Below are 21,153 nucleotides of genomic sequence, written 5' to 3' on the forward strand. Positions count from 1 at the left end.
TTCTTTCTTTCTTCATTGTTACTTCCTTCTCCTTGTTTCTCTATCAGGTTTTCATTGTACTTCATTATTTCTTGGCCACATTATAAAGCTGTTATCCTAATGTGAAATTTCACCTCTTGTTCTGAAGCATGGCTTGGTCAAGAAAAGAGTATTAAAAATATGTAATACTTGCATTCTCAAATTCTCCCTTGATAGTTTATGGATGCATGATTATGACATGCTGTTCCTATTGTTTTGCTTCCTTGTGAAGTACAAACTAATGCATTGTCCAGAACATCAAAATGAATGTAATTCCTAAAAAATTAGGCTAAGCACAAAGTTCATTGTTTTCAGATTTTAAAAGGAATCAGCTTGTTTCCTGTTCCACAGTACAGGAAGGATACTCCTCTGGCTAAAGCATTAAGACTGGGAATAGCGAGGCAAATCTTGAAAATGAGGATGTTATTTTCTTATATCATACAAGCTCTGAGAATTTAAGTACAAACATTTAAGAGATGTTCCACAGTAGTTCAGTTTTTGGTTTACAATATTGCTATACAACACAAGAATTACAATGGACAGAGATGAGAGAAGGCAAAAGTAAAACCAGCAGAATGTAAAGTGATGCGAAGTTATTCAAAATTTCTTGAGTTCCTGTGGAAGCTTAAAATACTTGCTTTAGGTAGTGAATTTCTTTTTTTTTTTTGAGTAATAATAAGTTTTAAATGACTCTAAATGAATTTAAATGTAACTGCAGAAATATTTTATAGAAGTTTGAAGATCTGGACGATTCAGTTTTGGTGTTAATTTCACGTTGCTCCAAGCAAGTCTGGACCTCTTCACATGAGGTCTTTCACAAGTGGATGCAAACCTGCGCCTGCACTGTGAACCCACTCTGACAGTACCGTGACACCCCTTTCAGGAGCACTTCCTAGGTTAGGTCTGGCTGTGTATTACAGACAGCTGCATGCTCCCAGTAAGTTCAGAGCATGATCTATCTTTCTGCAGAAAACCACAAGGCTTTAGAAGTCCAATTGGTCTAATCTGTCCAAAAATCTGGGATTAAGTATGTGCAAACATACATTTGCAGTGTGCAAACTGTACATCCAACTTAAATCCACAAATTTTATACAAATAACTGTGAATTAAGAAAAATAATAAATCTGGTCAGGATTTAACACTCATTCCTACAGAAGACTACAAGAAATGCACCTTTTGACTGACACGCACGCTAAGCATGCACTGTAAGGTTACGACGTTCAGGTTGTATCCCTGGGTTCTAAGAATCTCCTACTGCATTAGCACCAGGCAGTGAGAAATCCACTCGGGGATGGTGAGGAAAGAGCTGCTATACCGCATGGGGCAAGGCAGGCGCTCAGGATCAGCGCTTCTGAAGGATGCCGCCACCTGCAATGCAGTGGGTCAAGAAGCGAACGCTGGTGATATGACAACAGGTACAGGAATGCTCTCACTGACATGAGCCTTCTACCAACATGTAATAGGCAAGTCATCTATTAAAGAAAAAAGACATTTGGTGGTATGTGGTATTTATGATTTCTAATATGCTTTTTACCAGGAGTTTTTATTTACCGAGCTTTATCACAAACCCCATTTTTGTAGCTGTAGCTGGTTCAGCCATGGTTACCTAAACATTGCTAGTGTGCTGCTTTCAAATATTAGTAAACAAAAGTGGGAAAATTAAACACAACTTTCAAATTGGCCTCCACACTACAGAATCACCACACTATTTTGCAGGGTTGGTAATATCAGTTTGAAAGCCTTCACTCCTCCACAAATTTGGACAGCTGTCTAAACTGGAAAATTATTATGTAGGAAGTACATACATTATCTATTCTTTGAAATCTATTACAAACAATAGCTATTTGTTCTTTATTTTAATCAGACATTATTTGTTTAAAAAATTGGAAGGAATGTCATGGCAAACAAATTTCATGTGCAAAATCTCAGTGCAGGAAAAATAATTTTACAGTACTTTTAAGAAATTAGTTTAACTGTTAAACTACATATAAAGTGGCAGAGGTTTATCTGTGGGAGATCATTATTTTTTACCTTGTATATCTTAACTCTAAGAAAACCAAATTATTCATTAATTATAGGTCTCTCTCTCTCCCAGATCCAGTATTAACATGATTCTCAGACTACACCTTCCATCTTCCAGATGGAAAGGATCAGACTAGCCCTTGGCGTTCCACTACAGTGACACAGACAACATGCAGTATTTGGTCATACAGTTGGTAAGGAAGAAAGATCAGACAGTCTGAATTTTATGCAGCTTTGTTGGATTTTATTAACTACTTCTGATGGTATCTTTAACTGCTAGAGCAAGAGTGCTTGGGGGACAGAATTTATGGCAAACTGGAGTCCCTGCTAGCACGGGAGCCTTTGAGAGCTGAGAACCAGGGACTGTTCACAGGTGGGAACTTTCATTGTGGAGGGAAGACAAAGACTCCTGCTCCTGCAGGGTCAGTGCAGGAAAATTAAGCAAGGAGATCCTAGGAAAGGTTTGGTCTCTCTGCTCCCCCCCTCCCTTTTTTTTTTTTAAACGTACAATTTTAGTCTTTTAGGGAAGGAGCATTTCAACTACAGGTTGGTATTTTGACTTTGAGTTACTATTTTAAAGAAGTAAGGGCATTAAAGTATCTTGAAAGACTACATCTCATCAGGAAAGGTGAACATGAAATAATCCATCTTAAATCCCAGTGCAAGGAGGAACTACTATTCAAACTCAAGTACATGTTTAACAGCATGGTACTTATAATAGCAAGTCTTCACTAAGAATCCTTTATATCAAGGACACCTTTCAGACTCTGGTAAGCACCATACCGTGAAGTAAGAAACTACAGAGAAAAAAAGAACACACAAAATGAGGAGGATGCTAAAATTAGAATTTGTAGAAAAGCAACAAGAGAGAATTGATCTTTAGCTTATGGAAAGAGGAATCTTAAGCCACAATCTTAGCAACTTTATAACAATTTGGGGGACATTATTTGCAGTGAATAGCTCTACTCCAGTCACAGCCTTTACAAATCCATTGTACTTTGCATAAAACACCCAAAGATGCTTTATTTTAATGTACAAATTTCTAACAACTTACTTTCAGCATCCACATTAGTAATCACAAAAAATATTTAAGAGTAGTTCATGTTTCTGCACTTTTGTTGCACATCCCACCATTCAGCATTCTAAGTAATTACTGCATTTCAATTTTTCACTGGCAAGTTTGTGGGAGGAATAAAAAAAGACCTCAAACTGCCATTTGCTAATACAGGTAAACTAAATAACAGCTTCAACACTTCTAATATGTATTCCCCAGTATTCCCCTCAAACACACTTTTGAAAAGAGTTTGCCTGAAGTAGATTTAGCTGGAGAGATGTCTCTGAAAAATACCAGTGTACCAAAGTGTCTACGTGAAGGTGCTGTTTTCTCCAGTACTAATAGCACGGAAGGGGCAGGCAGGCGCTGCCTCCCGGCGTCGAAGGGGGCAGCAGCCACGCTGAACGCTGCGGCTGCCAGGACTGACCTGGGGTGGGCGGACAGGAGTCACTAACCAGGGGGTCACGCACCTCTCCCCCAACAGCAATGCAATCGCATACAACCCTGGACAACACAAGCATTTCCACTGTAAAAACAAATGCCAACATTAGTCCTGCTTATGCACGTGGCTAATATAATTCCTACTGATTCTTGAAATGAATGTTGGGTGGCCACTGCCATGACTGATGGGCGTTATGAGTTCTGCTGGGGGAATGGGGGCAGGAGACAAAGAAAATACATCAGCAAAAAATGATTTCACTTAAAAGTGATAAGAACATAGGTAACTTTTCTCTTATTTTTTCAACTGGGTTCAACTAATCCTTTAATGAACATAGTTCCCAATGTAGATGATGGGAAGCCCTGATAGATAGTTTATGAATGCATTAAATCCATTATTAATGGCTGCAGTTATGATCAGATATTTGGCTTAAGTTTTGCAGAAAGAATAAAAACTGATCAATACCCTAAACAATGCAGAGTCTTACAAGGTAACACATGGCAGAAGGATGGGAAAAGCAGCAAGAAAGTACATGCACATAAACCATATGCGCACAGGTGTGAAGCTTTATTTTATTTTATTTTTTAAAGCAAATATGTATACAACATACATATTTATTGTCTCTCATAACACTACTTGCCTACCTATCTTCTATTAATCAACACCAGGCATCAGAAAGCAAATAAGGGAGGAGGATTTAAGTCCCATTTATTTCAGGACAAGCGGTAAAACCTGTGGGAGGACTGCACAGATGAGAGGGAGCAATTGATTTTTTAAACAACACAGATATCCAGTTACTCACTTAAAGATCAGGACCTTATATATAACATAGTAAAGAAAGGACAGCCAGTAGCATGACTAATAGGGAAGCACTGAAGGGGGAATACAGAAGAGAAGATGACTCATAGACCAGAGCAAGGAGATTAAAGAGAAACAAAGTTGGATGATAGTAAAAACAAACATCTGGTTTTCAATTCCAAAATTAAGAAGGTGAAGAAAAAAACATTTTGGGTCCGATTCTTTTGTTCAAATGTTGAGCAATTAGAAGTGTGACTAAAGAAAATAAATTCTAAATGGAAAGTCATTGTGAATAAAAAAAAGCAATATATTATTTTAAAAGGTTGAAAGGCTGAAAAAAGAAAAACCTTTGCTTTTCCAGAGCAAACAAGCCAGAAAAAAGCTGAAATTTATACCTCAATAAAGAGCATAAGGACCTAAAATACTTTTAAGCCTTACACAGACAAAAAGTAAAAAGCAGAGATGTTTCTAAGGAAGAAATGTAGTATTAGGACATGAGCTGAATAGCTAGATCTAGGCGAAAGTCTAGTCGAGGAGGATATTCAGCTTACAGGTCTGAGCGTCAGACTAGATGGTCATGGTATAGACAGTAGGGCTTTATATTTTCATTGTAGTAATCTTAGAAAAGGCATTATGAGTTGTCAGAGAGTCTGAGCCCTAGAACTAAGATTGGAGACAGACTTCTATCTTTATGCTGGAGATGAACCTAAAAAAAGTCTAAAAAAGATCTAAAAAAAGGGGGGGGGTATAAAGGGAGGGAACTAGGGATGAGGTCTGTGAAAAGCAAAAAAAGAAAAAGGACCCACAAAAAGCAGCTGAAAGAACAGCAACCAGAAAGATGCACAAAGTGGGAGTCATGGAAACTAAATCACAAGTTTCCAGTAAGGAAAATGTGATGAAATTATCTTCAAAGACAAGAATGAAAGACATGAGAATGGAGCGCAGCTTTGCAATTTTGGCAAAGGATAGCTGACTTAATTGAGTGAGAAACTCCCCATAGAGCAGAATGCAGGTTGGTTTAAATATAATATACAGTTACATTATTAGATATATATACAGAAATCTATATACAGAGAGATTTCTAGAACAGTCAATAACACAAGAAGTAGTAAATCTTTGTACTTTATGTAAGAATGTATGAGATGGGAGGCACAGCTTCCAAATAATCTATAAAACCACCGAGGCATTAGCCAAATTTATTTTACTGTACTACTGACTATTTTCTTTCTTTTCTCTCCTAATTTGAAGACAAAAGAGTGTAAAATCTGGAAAGGGAGAATTCAGAAGACATAAGGTACTACAAAACACACATCCCCATGAGGTACTTCTTACTGACTCAAACAGAGCGTTTTTATCTGGGTTAATCCATTCAGCTTGTTGCCTGATAGCTGACCTCTCATTTTTGCACTTTTGGAATGAAGCATAGCGTTTAAAATCATAGATGATGATCTCCAAAATAAAGGCCCAGAACCGACACAGATTTAAAAATGTTAATAGCAACTAAATTTGCTAAGTTAGTAGTATAAAAGAAGACACAAATACTTTGCATTGTGCATGATCTGGCAGAAATCTTTATACCACTGCCACTCCAAGAAACAGTCTCAGAAGTGCTGCTGCCCCAAAGCCATGCACACAGAGGTCAGTTAAGTTCTTGTTTGGATTGCTGAGGGCGAGGGGCAGCGAGGGTATTCGTTTTTATTTTCAAATCAGTGTATGAATTTAAGATTAACACTTTAACATCAGGCCAAGAGTTTCTAATATTTCCATATATATTTTCTTCAGTCAATAAAATTATCAGTTAAAAAAATTTTAAAAGTCAGTTCTCTTCATCTTTCTCTCATTATAACTTAGGTTATTTAATATTTTTGACAAATACTAAAGCATAATCCTTCCTCACAATAACAAGACCAGATTATTTGACTAGCATAAAGTCAGTACAAGTCTGCCGACTTCACAGGAACAATACAATTTTTTACCACCTAAAAATTGTGGGCAGAGGCTGGTGCTCCCACTCTTACAGTTTCTTCTACTTTTAGCATACCAGGCAATTACCACTTATATAGACAAAGGAATAAAGAAGATGGTATGAAAAGGGGAGATTATCTATTAACCAATGTACATAATCACCTGATTATTTTGAAACATATTTTGATATAATAGTAAAAATCACATAAAATTAATGGGCACCTGCTTTCACACAGTCAGTACTGTTCAAGTTCACATACTTGCTAAGAGCCTAAATGGGCACAAAGGTGCCCAACAACCAAAACAAGCAGATCCTCAACACCCTGCTGAAGCACCATGCCAGTTTGCACGAAAGCAAGCAAGCAAGCATAAGCAAACAGGCACTTAATCGTGTACACACCACAGTTTACACAAGAGCCTTTGAAGGGCTAAGAAACTTAAGGCAATCCAGTTAGGTTTTACTTGGTGTGAATGGTACAGTATGTGAAAATAAAACATATTACTAAATCACTTAGAGCAAACAGCAATTATCAAAGTCAAGCAAGTGGTTTTCAGCCATCACTCTGTTACAAATCTGTAATTTGTATCCTAAGGAAAAGGTGCCTCAAAGTAGGACTCTATAATCACAAGCACTGGAATGTAGAGGCCAAAAATAAATTGACAGTTGTCCCACAGGAACAATGTTATCTACTGATTGACAAGCTTTCATCGCGGCTTCGTGTCCTGAACAAAACCAGAACTCGTATTGTGCACAGTAGTTCTAATAATTCCGTATCTTATCCAATTAATTATATATCCCATTAATTTCAATTAAATTTCATTTTTGGCTCTGAAACATGGCATTCAAACAGTTGTTGACATTTAAAATTATGCAGAGGCTACAGACACTAAATCAATGAGAAGGGGTTCATTTGGTAGCATACAAATCTTTCAGACAACAGCAAGAAGAAAAATCATATCAAAAATATTTTTTGTGTTCTGTATGCAATCATCTTTATTTCTTCTGAAGTTAATATTCGGTGGCTATTAGCTGTTTAAGTCCTTAAAAATGCAAGTAATATGGGAAAAGCTATGTCCGACATTCCTGCATACTCCCTTGGAAATGTGCAGGAGCAGCAGGCTGGCTGCTGGCGCAAGGCTGGCTGCCATGGAAACAGACAGTGCCGAAAACACCCTCCTTGCCTTTAAATTAAAAGCTGTTACACAAAAAGCCTCATTTTCTTTTTGCCAGCTTAAAACAGCTTTTATTCATCCAAAGTCTCCAACGTGTTGAGCTTGAAGCACAGAGCAACAGTTAACAATAGCGGTACTAGCTGCAATGAAGCACTGCTACACAAGATGAACTTGTCTATCACCTAAATTGTAAAGTATAATCCTCAATCTGAAGTAATTTATAACTAGTTTTTTGGCACCGTGACTGTATAATATTAATACAAATATATGAACAACAGGGTTGCAGTAAAGTAGAAGAGAATATTTTATCAGATGGCAGGTGGAATACACAAGCGATTTTAGCATAAAATTTGTAGCAGAATGCGGGACCAACCTTGCACCACAGTGCGACAATTACAGAATTACAGAAATTGAATATCAATTACTTAATTATGTGCTGCTTTCAGTCACTACCCCTTACAACCCCAAACACTATCTGCACAGGCTTTTCTAAACAGAACATAATTTACATTAATTTAATCTTCCAGAGACAAAAGGTTTGTGTTCTCCTGAGCTATGATTTGTTCTCCCTGAAGTATATACATTTCACAGTGTTATACTATATTTGTAATTCACTAACTACTCTATAGAGACAGAAATGGTTAGATTTTTCAACTGATGCTTGTTACATGAATAAAACTGAAAATTCAAAAAAACAACATTTTGTATAGTAAGTAACAGAACACGCAGGTAACATGCAACACACATTTCAGGAAGCTTATGGAATACATGAGCTAGACTGCAGCCCGCGTTACTCGTTCCACGTGTGTCCAAAGTCACAAATTAGGTAACTTGGTGTTTTTCTCATTTATATGGCGTTTCAAAGGAGGAAGGCAGGCGAGGGAGAAGCTGTGAAAATACTGAGCTCCCTGTAATTTGTTGGAAGCGACTCTGAATAAGTTGTACAGCATTTTAAAGACAAAATGCATTAAGAATTTTTGTACTCACTCACCACCAGCTTAGAAATGATGACACAATGTTTATAATAATTAATATATTTTATAAGTAATAATTTTAAATAATCTAAAATTAAAAATATATATCATTAAAAAAATCTAACACTGTAAATTTGAATGAACACATTACATTGGGTTCAGACTTCAAAACTTTCATTTTTGTCAAGGCATCATTTAAAAAAATATGTGAATGTCTTTCACTAGTTTTTATTAAAAAGTTACTTATTTTTATATGCTTTTTCCATTTATTTTATATGCAGTTTTTCTTCTAAGAACATAGCAAAAATAATCGAAGAAATGTAAGAGTCTCATATTCATACTCATTTTAGGCAATTATTCAGTCATACCTGAATATTATACTGTTTTATCATCTTAAAAATGTTCTGTATAAGGGCAAAGCATAGGAATATAGAGTACTGAGGGCCCTACAGAACTAACAAGGTGTCTATAGGTAATACAGTCATTGCAGAGAATCTCTTCAGAGTTCCGGAGGGAAATCCTGCAGGGCCTCCAGTTCTTTTAAACTGCATCACTAGGAAAGCTTTTGTCTTTTACCGCTCTAAAGCTTTTGTCTCTAAGCTAGTAATATTGTACACATAACTGTTTCCAGAAGTAACATTATCATACTGCAAGCCGAAAATGAAAAGCTAAATGGGAAAGACAGCTAAATGTAAATTTAACATTTAAAACAAAAATACAAAAGGAAAACTTCTATCATGTTATTCATCACCAGTTGAGTTTAAATGACTCGGAAATAGGACAATCTGTATCATATCCCATTGCTGCAGAACAAGTTGCTTAGAAACAAGTCAGAACATACATAAGCCTCCAAACAAATTATCCACCCGAATGTCTGTTAGGATGAATAAATATATGTAAAAAAATAGAATGAAAAAAGCCCTATACTTCTTACAATTCTTTCTACATCTGTAAAATGAGAAAAAAAATCACTACTATCATGGCTGGAAAGACTGATTAAACCTTAAGTTTCAGGTATTTTGTAAAATTGCAAACATTAAGTCTATTAACAATAATTACATTTTCTAAATCTGCAAGTATTCCCCTGCTTAATACAGTCTTATTTTGATTTTTAAAAAACTAATTTGCATTTCCTCAGCTACTGCTATCAGCCAGAGAAATCTTACTGTCAAGGGACTCATAAAACTTGGGTTCAAATTCTACATCTACACCAGACTTGCTTTATGATCGTTTGGAGCGTGTTTCATTGAATGACGACAGATGCTTTCCGGTCAAGTCCTCAGAGAAGGTACCACCCCCATTTCCATGCTTTTCCGAGGCACAACAGTGCCAGCAGACTAGAACGTGTACCCAAGCAGATGGTCCAGCTCACAAGATTACACATTAATTTAAAACACTGAGGAAGGTGGATTTACACTAAGACTGCGAACTGGGTGGTAAGCGGGGGCATTTGGTCAGCTATGCTATGCGGACATCATCATCACATTTCTGCGGCTGCTGGTTCAGTGAACGACTCGGACTGCTTACAGTGACAACACAGGCAGGTTTAAGCTAGGCCGAGATGCTGGACTTTGCATTAAAAAGGCTGAGGTGCGTACATGTTTTTCCGGGTGCTTTGTGGAAGGAAAGCAGCAGCCTCCAGCACAGGAACAAAGCAGACAGCGGTTTCAGAGCCCGGTTCCACACCTTAACCTGATCTAAGGCTGCATTACCGATGACAAGGCAACAGGCTCCTCCTGCCCCCAACCTCAACTGCCCTGTTGCACCACTGCTAGCAAAGATGCTGCCTGTCAGGTCGGTGCTCTGATCTTGCCAAAAACTAACACAATTAAAAACAAATTGTTCTCAGTAAGAGCAGTTTACCAATCCAACTCACTTCAAGGTTGCATAATTACTAACGCCAACACAGGAAAGAGGCTGGCAGTACACGGCGTAGGGCTGCAGGAGGCTACACCTACTTTTGGCAGCAGCTGTCTTGGACAGACCTAACTATTTGTAAAAACTTTAAGAAATCTGGTCGTAACCATAGCAAGTTTCCTTAGAACTCAAGAGTTAGCCACCTTATCCTCTAATTCTACGCAGATTACGTACAAAATCAAATTAATATTTTGTAGCCTTGGATCAAAGTATTTAAGCACTTGTTTATCTTTAAAATAATGGTATTACAATATATATCTTATTATCTTTTTAAGTGCTACATTGAACAAGAAAATTTTACTAAGTACTGATTTACTAGTAAAACATACAATAATCCCAATGTCATAAGAGATATGGTTCATCTGTAAAGTTAAGAAATTTAACACAGCCTCGTAGGATCAGCCCACTGAATTTATAGTACTTTCTTTACTAACTGAAAAAAACATGAATAATACCTCCCCCCCCCAATAGTTTTCTCCATTATTTGTGTCACAGAAAAAGATACCCAATAGACCACCATGGTTGAGGGGTCACAGAAATACTTCTAAACACCATATAACAAAATTTAAGACTTTTTTTTTAATATACCAGCAGAATCTGCAAGTATAAGATGCCACCGCAGGAGAGCAGTGGAGGTTAAGAGTATTACCAACACTTAACATGCCAGCAAGAGCAGGGATTCTGTTATATAAACAATTTCATACAATATTGATTTGATTGTAGGGGAGGAGGGGAAGAAGCCACTCCTGACTAAATCTGGTAATCTGTTAACCAGACAGCATGAAGACAGTTCCAGCAAGCACCTGAGAAGTCCCTCTGCTCCAGTTTATTCTACCCTGTACCCTGTTGCTAGCACCTGCCAGTCTTCAGCTCCTCATAATACAGTAAAATAAAAAAAAGCAATACAAATCCAGCAAAAAATTTATGCTTCAAGGTGGAAACAAAATTTTCTTCCTGGTTAGTTTTCTTTCCTTCCAATAACCTGCAGGCAACTGCAGCTTGGATCAATACATTAAAAATATGGTGCAAACAAACCGTATTTTGCAGATGGTGCAAAATCCCCTTCCAAATCCCATGCTAGATAACAACACGCTGATTTGTTTCACCAAATTAATACTATATCTTCAAAAATTTTCCTACATGGTCATACACTCTTGCACAAGCTTAGCAATCTTTACATTAAAACCATTTTGGGTACGAGGTAAGACTTCCTAAATTTCACTCCTCACCTCAGTTAGAAATCTTCTGATCTGAAGCCTAAATTTATTCCTAATATATGCATTTTTGATCTTATATTAACTCTATTTCTTACTAACCATATGCACGATGATGTCCTGATTTCATCTGAGGCTTTTCACTTGCATTTTCTAAATGGTTTGGACACTTACATCATATTAATAGTCAATGCTTCGGAAATTTCTGATGGAGTTGTTTAGGTATCAATGTATAGTTATCCTCAGAGCCAAAAAGTATTTTTGTTTCTTGCTCATACAAAAGGAAATTTTCAAGAAAACCTAAGGATAAAATTAAGAACTGTGTTCACAGAATGGACAGGAGACAAAGTAGTAACATATGGGTTGTTTACAAGAAAGTAGCATTAATTAGGAGGATTTCCTCCTCCACATTTTCAACAGGATGCTGTCACGTGTATCTTTCAGAGTAGTCATTACCCTAAGCAAAGAAAAAAATTTCATCCTTCTAATCTAACCCTCCAATGCACCTAATGTTAATTTGCTGAAGTCAGTGTTAGGATTTGTGTTTCCATCAAATGTCTTTTCAGTTATAAAGAAGTACTAAGTAAAAAAGGAATGCATTTACAATTTTCATAAGGTAGTCGTTGCTCTAAGAAGCAAACTCTTACTATCTCCAGATTTTTACATTTATCAAACCTGTGCAAAACAGATTAGGAAGCAAAGGCTATATCATGTTCTGAATTATATAAACCGCTTTGAACGTAATCTGGGATTGTCAACAGAATTCCATTTTTAACTTTTGCAATTTTAAACATTAACTGATAGTATTCATAAATATTTTTATGTCCTAACAAAAAGAATCAATGATTCAGGTGGTGAAAACCATCACATCATCATTTGCTTAAAAGAAAAATGGCATGTTATCCAACAAGCTAATTTTAGAATATATTGTTCTGTTAAACGAGAAGTGTTTTAAAATGATTTTGAGGCTTATTTACATAGAATGAAATTAACAGTTACAAATGAATTAAAAAATCCACAAATACCTCAACTGCATATTTTGTGACATTATAAACTGAAAAGGTGAAGCTCTGTTTTAGTGTCTCTACATTAAAACTGAGCAGATTTGCAATGTTCTCAACAATTCATTCTACATACAACAAGAAGATAATGCTTGGCTTTTTTTCGGCTTTAGAAAGAGGAAAGGCTAGAAAAGAAGCTAATGCAGTCATTTATACTCTCAAAGAGGTTCATTATTTTAACTGTAATTATTAAGCTGCCAAACTTAGGAAAGATGAAAAGGATAAGCAATATTCACTGGGAAAAAGCAAAAATCAAGAAGAGGTACTAAAACAGAAGAAAAATGAAGGAAAGATAGGGATTGGGGAAAACAATTATCTTCTTTCATGCACTGAATAACTTTAAAATATCCAAGAATTTAGACTGTAAAAGTGTCTCATAATTGCAGGTTTTCCACTACTCTGACAGACCACCATTATTGTAATGCACATTCTTTAATCCACTTTCTACATAACTGACATATTCAAGAAAGACCAAGGACCATGATTTCCATGGTTGCTTATTAGCCCACCTACACTATCCAACATGTTCGTTTTTTCATGTCTTTCTCCCCTTTATTTCTTGGTAGTTTAGCTCTCTTTTTCCCACAGTTTTCCACAACAGAACGCTTGTTCCTCTCGCCCTCTCTCAACTTCCTCGCCTTCTTTCCTTGCTCCTGTTGCCTCAGAGGCAGCAGCAGCAGCCAGCTGAGATGGAGCTGCTGGGAGCTGCGAGGCAAAATCCGTGAAAGAGAAGCCACCATTAGCCCTTTTTCTAAATCGGTATGTCTTTTAATCAGTACTTTCCTGTCATACGGGAGGCAGGACTGTTATGCTCTCAGCCACTGACAGTTATGCATATTAACACTGAACTCATTATTGCCCATCTTCCCAGTCATTAAAATCCTTTGCTATCAATACGTTATATAAAAATGATTTTTTTCCTCTTACCCTAACTTAAGGTAAAGCTTTTTATTAACTAAACTGTCAGTTATTGAATTCAATAATTAATATGGGGCATCTTCTTTGCATCTTAAATGTTACTAATATACTTTTTTTTTTTTTAAACAGCATTTCAATTCTGAGAAAGGCCTGATCTCATGAAGAGAGGGAAAAATTAGCAGTCTTGTCACAAAAATCAGGAGGAGATCTTTGGATCACCAGATAATCCAGAGATATCTGGAGTACAAGCCAAGGCAGAGGGCTGTATAAAGAAAGAAGGAATTGTCTACTACAAAATACAGTTTGTTTTTGACTGCTTAAAAAGTAAGAGTTTGAATCTTGAACTGCAAAGAGCATGGTGTTAACATGAATAGTGCTGTCTGCAGGGCAGGCAGTCGACCTCAAGAGGTCTCTTCTTGCTCCTCCTTAATACAGTCCAGTTATCTCCAGCTAGGCGAAGAAATGAAACAACTTCCATGTCTCAGCAGTGTTACTGCCATAGCCTAACAAATACTACCTTAAACGAAGCTGGTATAGTTAGCATCAGCCAGCACCATTTGTCAGCTTTAACTAATGTTCCAAAAATCCTTGGAATACTATTTATATGAATAATCATTTAAGGAGACATAATGTAATTTGAAATGCATATACCTAGAAAGCAGAATCAAACCTAAATTAAGTAGGGGTGGAGGGAGAAGGGAATTCTGGAAAAAGACCGTAGCTAAGAAAAGAACATCAGTGTTGCAAATGAGGTAGCAGTACACGTCTAAAACTACAGGTTCGTGGGTTTTTATTTTTAACGCTGTCATTTTGAAGTATTTTGTGCAATATTTACAGGACAATTTCAGAGTACTTCATGCACTGAGCACTGAAATGAGTACTTAATCACTCATGTTCTTTCATACTACAATTTCAGTCAAGCTATTATCATTCTTATTTTAATAGTCTCAGATAAATTCTAAGTTTAGCTTTTAATAAGTTTTAAAGACTGAAATAAATACTTATTTGATGTACAAAATACTTCTTGATATACAGTATCATACAGCAAACGCTTGCGAACTGAATATACATAGTACTTCTGCATTTTCTGTCCCCCAACCAGCAAATCACTGACCTTCCTTGAGACTTTTCTGGCTGTTCACATCAAGGCATTCCTTTTCTTTCAGCGGCTTAACATCTCCTGCAGGTAAAATCTCTGAAAAGCCCTGTTGCTGCTTTTTGGAGCTATCAATCATGGTGAGAATCCTTTAGAAAGGCAACATCCAGTATAGGAAAAAAAATATTAATTTGTCACCAAGCAGTATACTGCTGTCCCAAACGCCAATTCCAGTTTCTTTCTCCTAATAAATGAGCAGCTGTGTCTTTATGCAGCTGAACAGAGCCATCGTCCTTTACTTTCTAGGTTGACCTGCAATACACTGTCTGCTCTGAGCCAGTAACTCGCTCAGACAACAGACACGGAGCATGTGAAAGCAGAACTCCCAAATCCCACCTCTCTTCCAGACAACCACTCCCCCTTTTCCTTTAGTTATGCTTGCTTCCTCTGTACATTCGCATTTCAATATGCAGCTTGATGGTCAATCATCTGACAAAGAATGAGTCAAGCAGTTAAAAATAAATCCAGCAGTTGCTGAAGGAGCAGCATTTGCTGATAGCTAAGATAAGTTACTGCTGAGGACTCTCTCCCTCTTTTCCCTTCTCCCTTCCCCCGCTACTCTAAACCCTGCTGCAGGCAGTAGAAATACTTATTCTCAGCCTAAGTGGCACATTCATTACTCATTAAGTTTGATCAGTAAACAAAACTGTCTATTGGCATTCGAAAAAATTATGTTGAGGAACCTTCCCACCACCATCCCCAGCCCCTGCTTTATCTAGCAGAGCTTCAAACCAAAAGGAGGACACTGGGGAAGTCACTGGTGATTCCCATGTGTTTCCCTGCAAGTATACGAGAGATTCTACTCATCCGTTTAAGTTTCTAAAATGAAGGATTTTATTACTTTCCTTTTTGCATTATAGCTATCAGGCAGTAACACTTCTCATTATTCCCAAAGTTTGTAGGAGGCAGCAATCCTAAGTTTCTGATCTGCCATTCTCTCCAACATATTCCATTTATCTTGCAATGAGTCATCGCTTCACTATCAACCACAAAGGTTTTGGGGGAAAGGGGTCCCTTCAAATTCTCTGGCATTAGCCATGTGGCAACAGCAGACTCATTTGTATTTCATCTATTAGATGAAACAAACTGCACCTCATTTTAAGTCGCTATTATATGTTAACAATTAATTACAGCAAGTACTTTTTCCCTTTCCCCACCACCTATACAAAACAGGTTCACCTGCCTTACTCAGAAAAGGAAACTCGGAATCATTGTTTTGCAAAATAACACTGAGGTTTTTTATGCCTTAGTATTTTCATTTATTTTCTTCTGTCTTTATACCAGTGCTAGACTTCCAGATGCTGCACATCTAAAAAATCTTTGTGTATCTTAAAGCCTCACTCTTCTTGGCTCCTACACTCTACCTACATCTCTCCCTACCAGAACTTCAATCCCTTGTTTTTGTCTACATATTCCTAACTTCCTCATCCTCTTGTAACAGATGTCTATTCAGGCAGCTAATGTATGGAGGTGAAGTGAAAGAAGGCGTTCTGGACATTTGGGACAACCATACCAAATCCATCTGATCTGGAAATAATCTAGGCTGCTGGTAAGAAAGTCACATTTGGACAGCCTGTGAGCCACACAACACAAATAGCAAATATCACAAAGAAATGACTTCATGTACTACACAAGAGCTAACTGGCCTATTTTAATTTAAAAAGGTAACAATTTATCACATTTTATTTTTTAAAAAGGTAACAAAACCTTACAAAATGTTTTAAAAATATTCAAGGGGCTTTTAAATGTTTTATTCTAGAAACAATAAAAAATACATGGAACGCAAGGCATTGCAATTTCTCATCCTAATTCTTTTAGAATTTAATCCCACAATTTTTTCTCACAGAAGTAGTTCTGTTGACTCTGTTGTTATGCATGTGAATGCTTCAAGACCAAGACCAATACAAACCTTAAGTTTTGAAATTTACTTCAACTGTCAGAGGAAAATGTATTTTAGAAAAAAACCATGCCATTTCTTACTAATGCTAACAGGTGAAGCCCTTCATGTTTTACTTTCTGCCAGAGGTACAGGGTAAGATTTTATACTTAAGGTGGAAAAGGATGCTAGTTAAAAGACATTTTAATTACTATTTAATTTGGAAGTAAATTTAAGTTTCATGTTGTAATTTACCCCACACCACCAGATGATTAAACAGCTGTCTTTCATAAGAAGGCACTGTCCCCAAATAATTTAAAGATCAAATCATTACATTCAGAAATAGTTTTATACCCAATGTGGCAAAAGAGACATGATTTTTAACACTATTAATTGGCCTAAAAACGCTATCATTGTACATAGCTTCTACACTCCTACTTTTTATTTAAATTCCTTCAGCCTGAAATTATAAAGGGTATCTGTCTACACGCAGAAAAACTGGTTCACTTTTCCTTTATGGGATCAGATCTGAAAAGATCTACGAGCAATTAACAAATACCTGTTGCAGAATCTTAAAAGCAGAAACTAGAGAACAGGCACCTTGTCTCTTCCGGTCTTTCTACAAGAGAGTCACTCGATGCAGCAGTGGGCTGTGCCTCTTCCCCTCGAAAGCGCACTCCAGTGGGAAGCTATCCAGAGCACAGGGTGGCAGGGCGGCACGACAAAACTAGCCTGACTTGACAAGTCCTGTTTCACTGTCTTCCTTAGATGACTAGCAGGAGGCAAATCTAGTTCTAGTCAAAACTGCAGATACAGGGGAATGTGAACTTACTGGGCCATATGAGCAGCTGGACATTTATGCAGCTGAAAATAAAGGCAAAATAAAACTCTCACAGCATATATGATTTAAAGTAGCTCTCTAAATATTTGGTTTTTGCACATCACTTCTACAATAATTATCAGCTTAAATACAAATTATAGAATATCACATAATTTATGTTCCAATACTTCTGCTTTTGCAGTGATTTTAATTGGACACACACAAAAAAAAAATACTGTGGAAGAACTCCTTCATAAGTCAAGTGAACTTCCTCACGGCCTCCAATCTAAACATTTGTTAAGCACAAGAAACAAAACTACTGTTGAGAAACAATGCACATCCAAAAAGAACTTCCAGACAAACAGAATTCAAACACACACTGTTTAGGAAACCTATATGAAAATTTGACACAGGTGATAAACATATTCTTACACAGTTATGGATATACCAGATCATTACTCTACATTTTTCTTGTTCCAACAGAGAAGCTAACAGTTTCAATCACTTAATAATAGTCAGTGTAACAGTAGGTAAAAACAGAAATGGTTTTATGGGAAGAGTACTGTGCTCAAGCCATTTTCTGAAAACTGTGACTTTGCTCTGAAGTAATTTCAAAATGATTCAGAATACAGAGTACTTGAAATGAAAAAAAAAAAAAAAAAAAAAATCAACATATTAACAAGGAAGTCTCACATATTTAGTGAGAGTGCCCGGTGCTGAAGTGAATGCCAAATCACAGCACAAGTCGGGTAACAGCAGTTCAAGCTTTCATACATGTTTCTCATCTGTTGAGAAAGATGAGCTTTGGTAGTATGAAGACCCGGCTATCCACTCTTCGCCTTTTTCAAAAGCTACCCACTATACAGCAGAATTACAGAAAAAGAACATGCTTATGCTTCAGCTACTTAGAGTTAAGCCTATCATTTTAGTTCAAACTCACCTCCCGTTACAATATAAGCTAGCATACAGATTAATATTTTAAAACACACTGTTAAGAAGTCTGATCAAACTCCAACAGTAATGTTCAAACAACAACTATATGGAAAATGCAAGATTCACAGAACTGAAAATACGGATGATGAAATTCTTCTGCAGACTGGGAGAAATGAATGCTCAAAATGATGTTGTGGCTGTTCTCCATGTAACCAAATACTGTAGCTGCCAGTTACACAATATCACATAGTTGGCAGGGGAGTCAGCAGGGGAGGGAGAAGATAGAGAGCTAACACCTGAAGAGGAAGAAAAGATACCTTTGAAGAAGAAAATAGTTTTTGTTCAGATTCAGTTATACATTGAGAACGCCTGGGCATACTGCCCAGGGAACAATTTCTCTTAAATTCCTACACCAAGACAGACATTTATGCCCCATGTCACGAAGACGACTCACTCCTAGACCCCCAATATCATCTTGTTTACTCAGAAGTCTTCAACATGCACAAATCCAAGCCCAACTAATAATCTGGATATATTCATTACAGGAGTAATCAACAATACAGCTCTGTTTTAGAGATAAGACTTAAAAAAAAAAAGTCAAAATATTTGTCTTGCCATGTCTAGTAGAAAAGTCTAAAATACTGAGGCAGTTTCATGGGCACCTGGGGACATCTCCTAACTACCAGTTCGGTGAACTGTAGTTGCAGCACTGTAACACAAGAAAAAAAGTACGTTTTTATGAGTTACTTGTACACATTCATAAGAACTGCACCAAAAAACAGAAACATTTTTAGCTATCTAGTATATTCAAGAACTGAATTCTTCTGCTAACCGAGCAACACAGTTGTTAGAAAGATGTTTTCCAGTCATGAAGAAACAAGTCCCAGGTGAATCAAGGCAAAGTGCCTCCCCGTGATCCCCAGAGAGCCAATCCACCTGCCATCCGACAGCTCCTTTTTTTATGCCTAGAGAAGTAAAGGAAATTAGTAACTCCCCTAGAATGGTTCACATTTTCCTACCTTTGACTGCTAAAGCAGCAGAACTGCTTTTCAGATTTGCTTATGCACTTTCAAATCTGATAGTAATTTTTTTTAGCCTCTTGCAAAATAGCAGAATGCTTGTCATCAGTCACAAACACCATGCTGATACCTCAAAAATATTTCCCATTTCTGTATCTGTGTTGAAGGTCATAGCTTTGACAGATTAAAAACTGTTGTATACAACAGTTACTTTTCTTGTTGTTTTTAGCTGTTCCATAGAGGATGCTAATTCCACATTTATCTTGAAAGAACTGGTGTAAGATTTCAACACTGGGCACTTCCTAATACTGTCCCATTAAAATTACCCATTTTGTTCTATAAGACAGAAAAATATTTCAGAATAAGTATTAGTGAAACACTATCAACTTGTTTGTTCTTTGACTACTTTTTAAAGCCTTTTATTTTAGCAGTTTACTATATAATAAAACACAATTCATGAAATAAAATGCATACAAAAAAAGCCTGTGGTCTTTCAATTCCCACTCACAGTCTGAAACCCTTTGGTTTCAGTTTCTAAAAGGCATCTGGAATTTGGGCATTCATTTGAATTATGATGACACTATCAAAAAGAAACATTAGGGGGTTTTTTAAGGTGTAGTTCCACAACGGTTTCATCTAGTTCTGGACTGCAACAATCTCAGATTCTCCAAGTAGGTCTTGCAGCTCCCTCCTAGCTAGCTCTGGTGCTCCAACTACAGCAAAGAGCCAACGCTGATCTCTTCCGTAACCAACCCTCTGCTGGCTGAGCCCTCTGAACTGATTTGCAGTGGGACCAAGTAAGTATCAGCATAAAGTGGGGGAGCCGGCAGAGAGCAGGACCACAGCAACTCTAACACAGATTAAATTAAACTTTCACAGAACCACTCAGAGTTTGGGAGTGCAGGTGTTACTTGTTATCAAATTAACAAGCTTAAGTATACAATACCTACTACATAAAGTTTCAGAAATCACAAATTAATTGTCTTGTTCTTATGTAAGACTCACTTTTGTAATGAAATGTAGGAAAAGCAGCACATTTATGAATTATATACCCTATATTATCTCTCACACATTCACATATGCTATTTTCTCTGCAGCAATTGTTTTTCCTGTCGCATATCAAATGAGAAATTAAGATTGCTTATTTTCTTTCGGAATTTAAGAACTCATAATCAAAATAAAATAATCTTCCTTCTCAATCTCTATGAACCCTAGCAAAAGAACATCCTCCTTCTTTGGCTATGTAATTTTAATACCGAATTTATCAATTAATTTGGACAAATAAATGACTGGATACAAGCGAGCAGCCCTAAACCTTGAATAAAACTCATGATGTGGGCCTGATGACTTTAGCTGGGCTGTACAAGAAAGTGCAAGAAAGCTGGGAGAAGTGGACTGTAAAGGATAGCAGAGTTGCACAAATCCTATAAACTCACTCATCCATGAAAGAAAGAAAGAGCAAGAGGGAGACTACATCTTTATGAAGGACTAGATTTTTAACTTTATCTGAAGCTATACTAGGCGGTGTTGCCTTCATAAACTATTTCATCCATTTCACACACATCCCTTTAAGCAAAGATCTTGTCCTTCTTTTAAAAATGTATTCAAATATTCTTCTTTCCAGTCTACTACAAATTTATAAAATGTGACACCAAATGTTAAAAAAAAAAAAAGAAAAAGAAAAACTATTTTCTGTCTCCTTTTGCTTTCTTCATTTAAAAAGCTTACTAGTGTCTTAAATAAAAATGTTTAATATTAATATGTCAACAGTATGGAAAATTGAAGTTGTGTTTTTC

General features: G+C 36.8%; 1 protein-coding gene across 9 annotated transcripts in view; it reads right to left on the reverse strand.

The window, feature by feature from the left end:
* MRTFB (myocardin related transcription factor B) overlaps positions 1 to 21,153 on the reverse strand; it is a 109,502-nt gene that overhangs the window by 43,875 nt on the left and 44,474 nt on the right. Inside the window, exon 1 of one of the 9 annotated variants that reach the window (XM_067306508.1) lies at positions 14,668 to 14,993. The exons of 7 other annotated variants lie outside the window; for them this stretch is intronic. In XM_067306508.1, coding sequence (XP_067162609.1) covers positions 14,668 to 14,788 — 121 coding nt within the window. In that variant the 5' untranslated portion in view covers positions 14,789 to 14,993. Of the gene's footprint in view, positions 1 to 11,676; positions 11,710 to 14,667; positions 14,994 to 21,153 lie in introns of those variants that run through there. One more of the 9 variants, XM_067306509.1, reaches the window with a different exon arrangement.

This window comes from Apteryx mantelli, chromosome 16, assembly GCF_036417845.1.
Source record: "Apteryx mantelli isolate bAptMan1 chromosome 16, bAptMan1.hap1, whole genome shotgun sequence".
NCBI lineage: Eukaryota > Metazoa > Chordata > Aves > Apterygiformes > Apterygidae > Apteryx > Apteryx mantelli.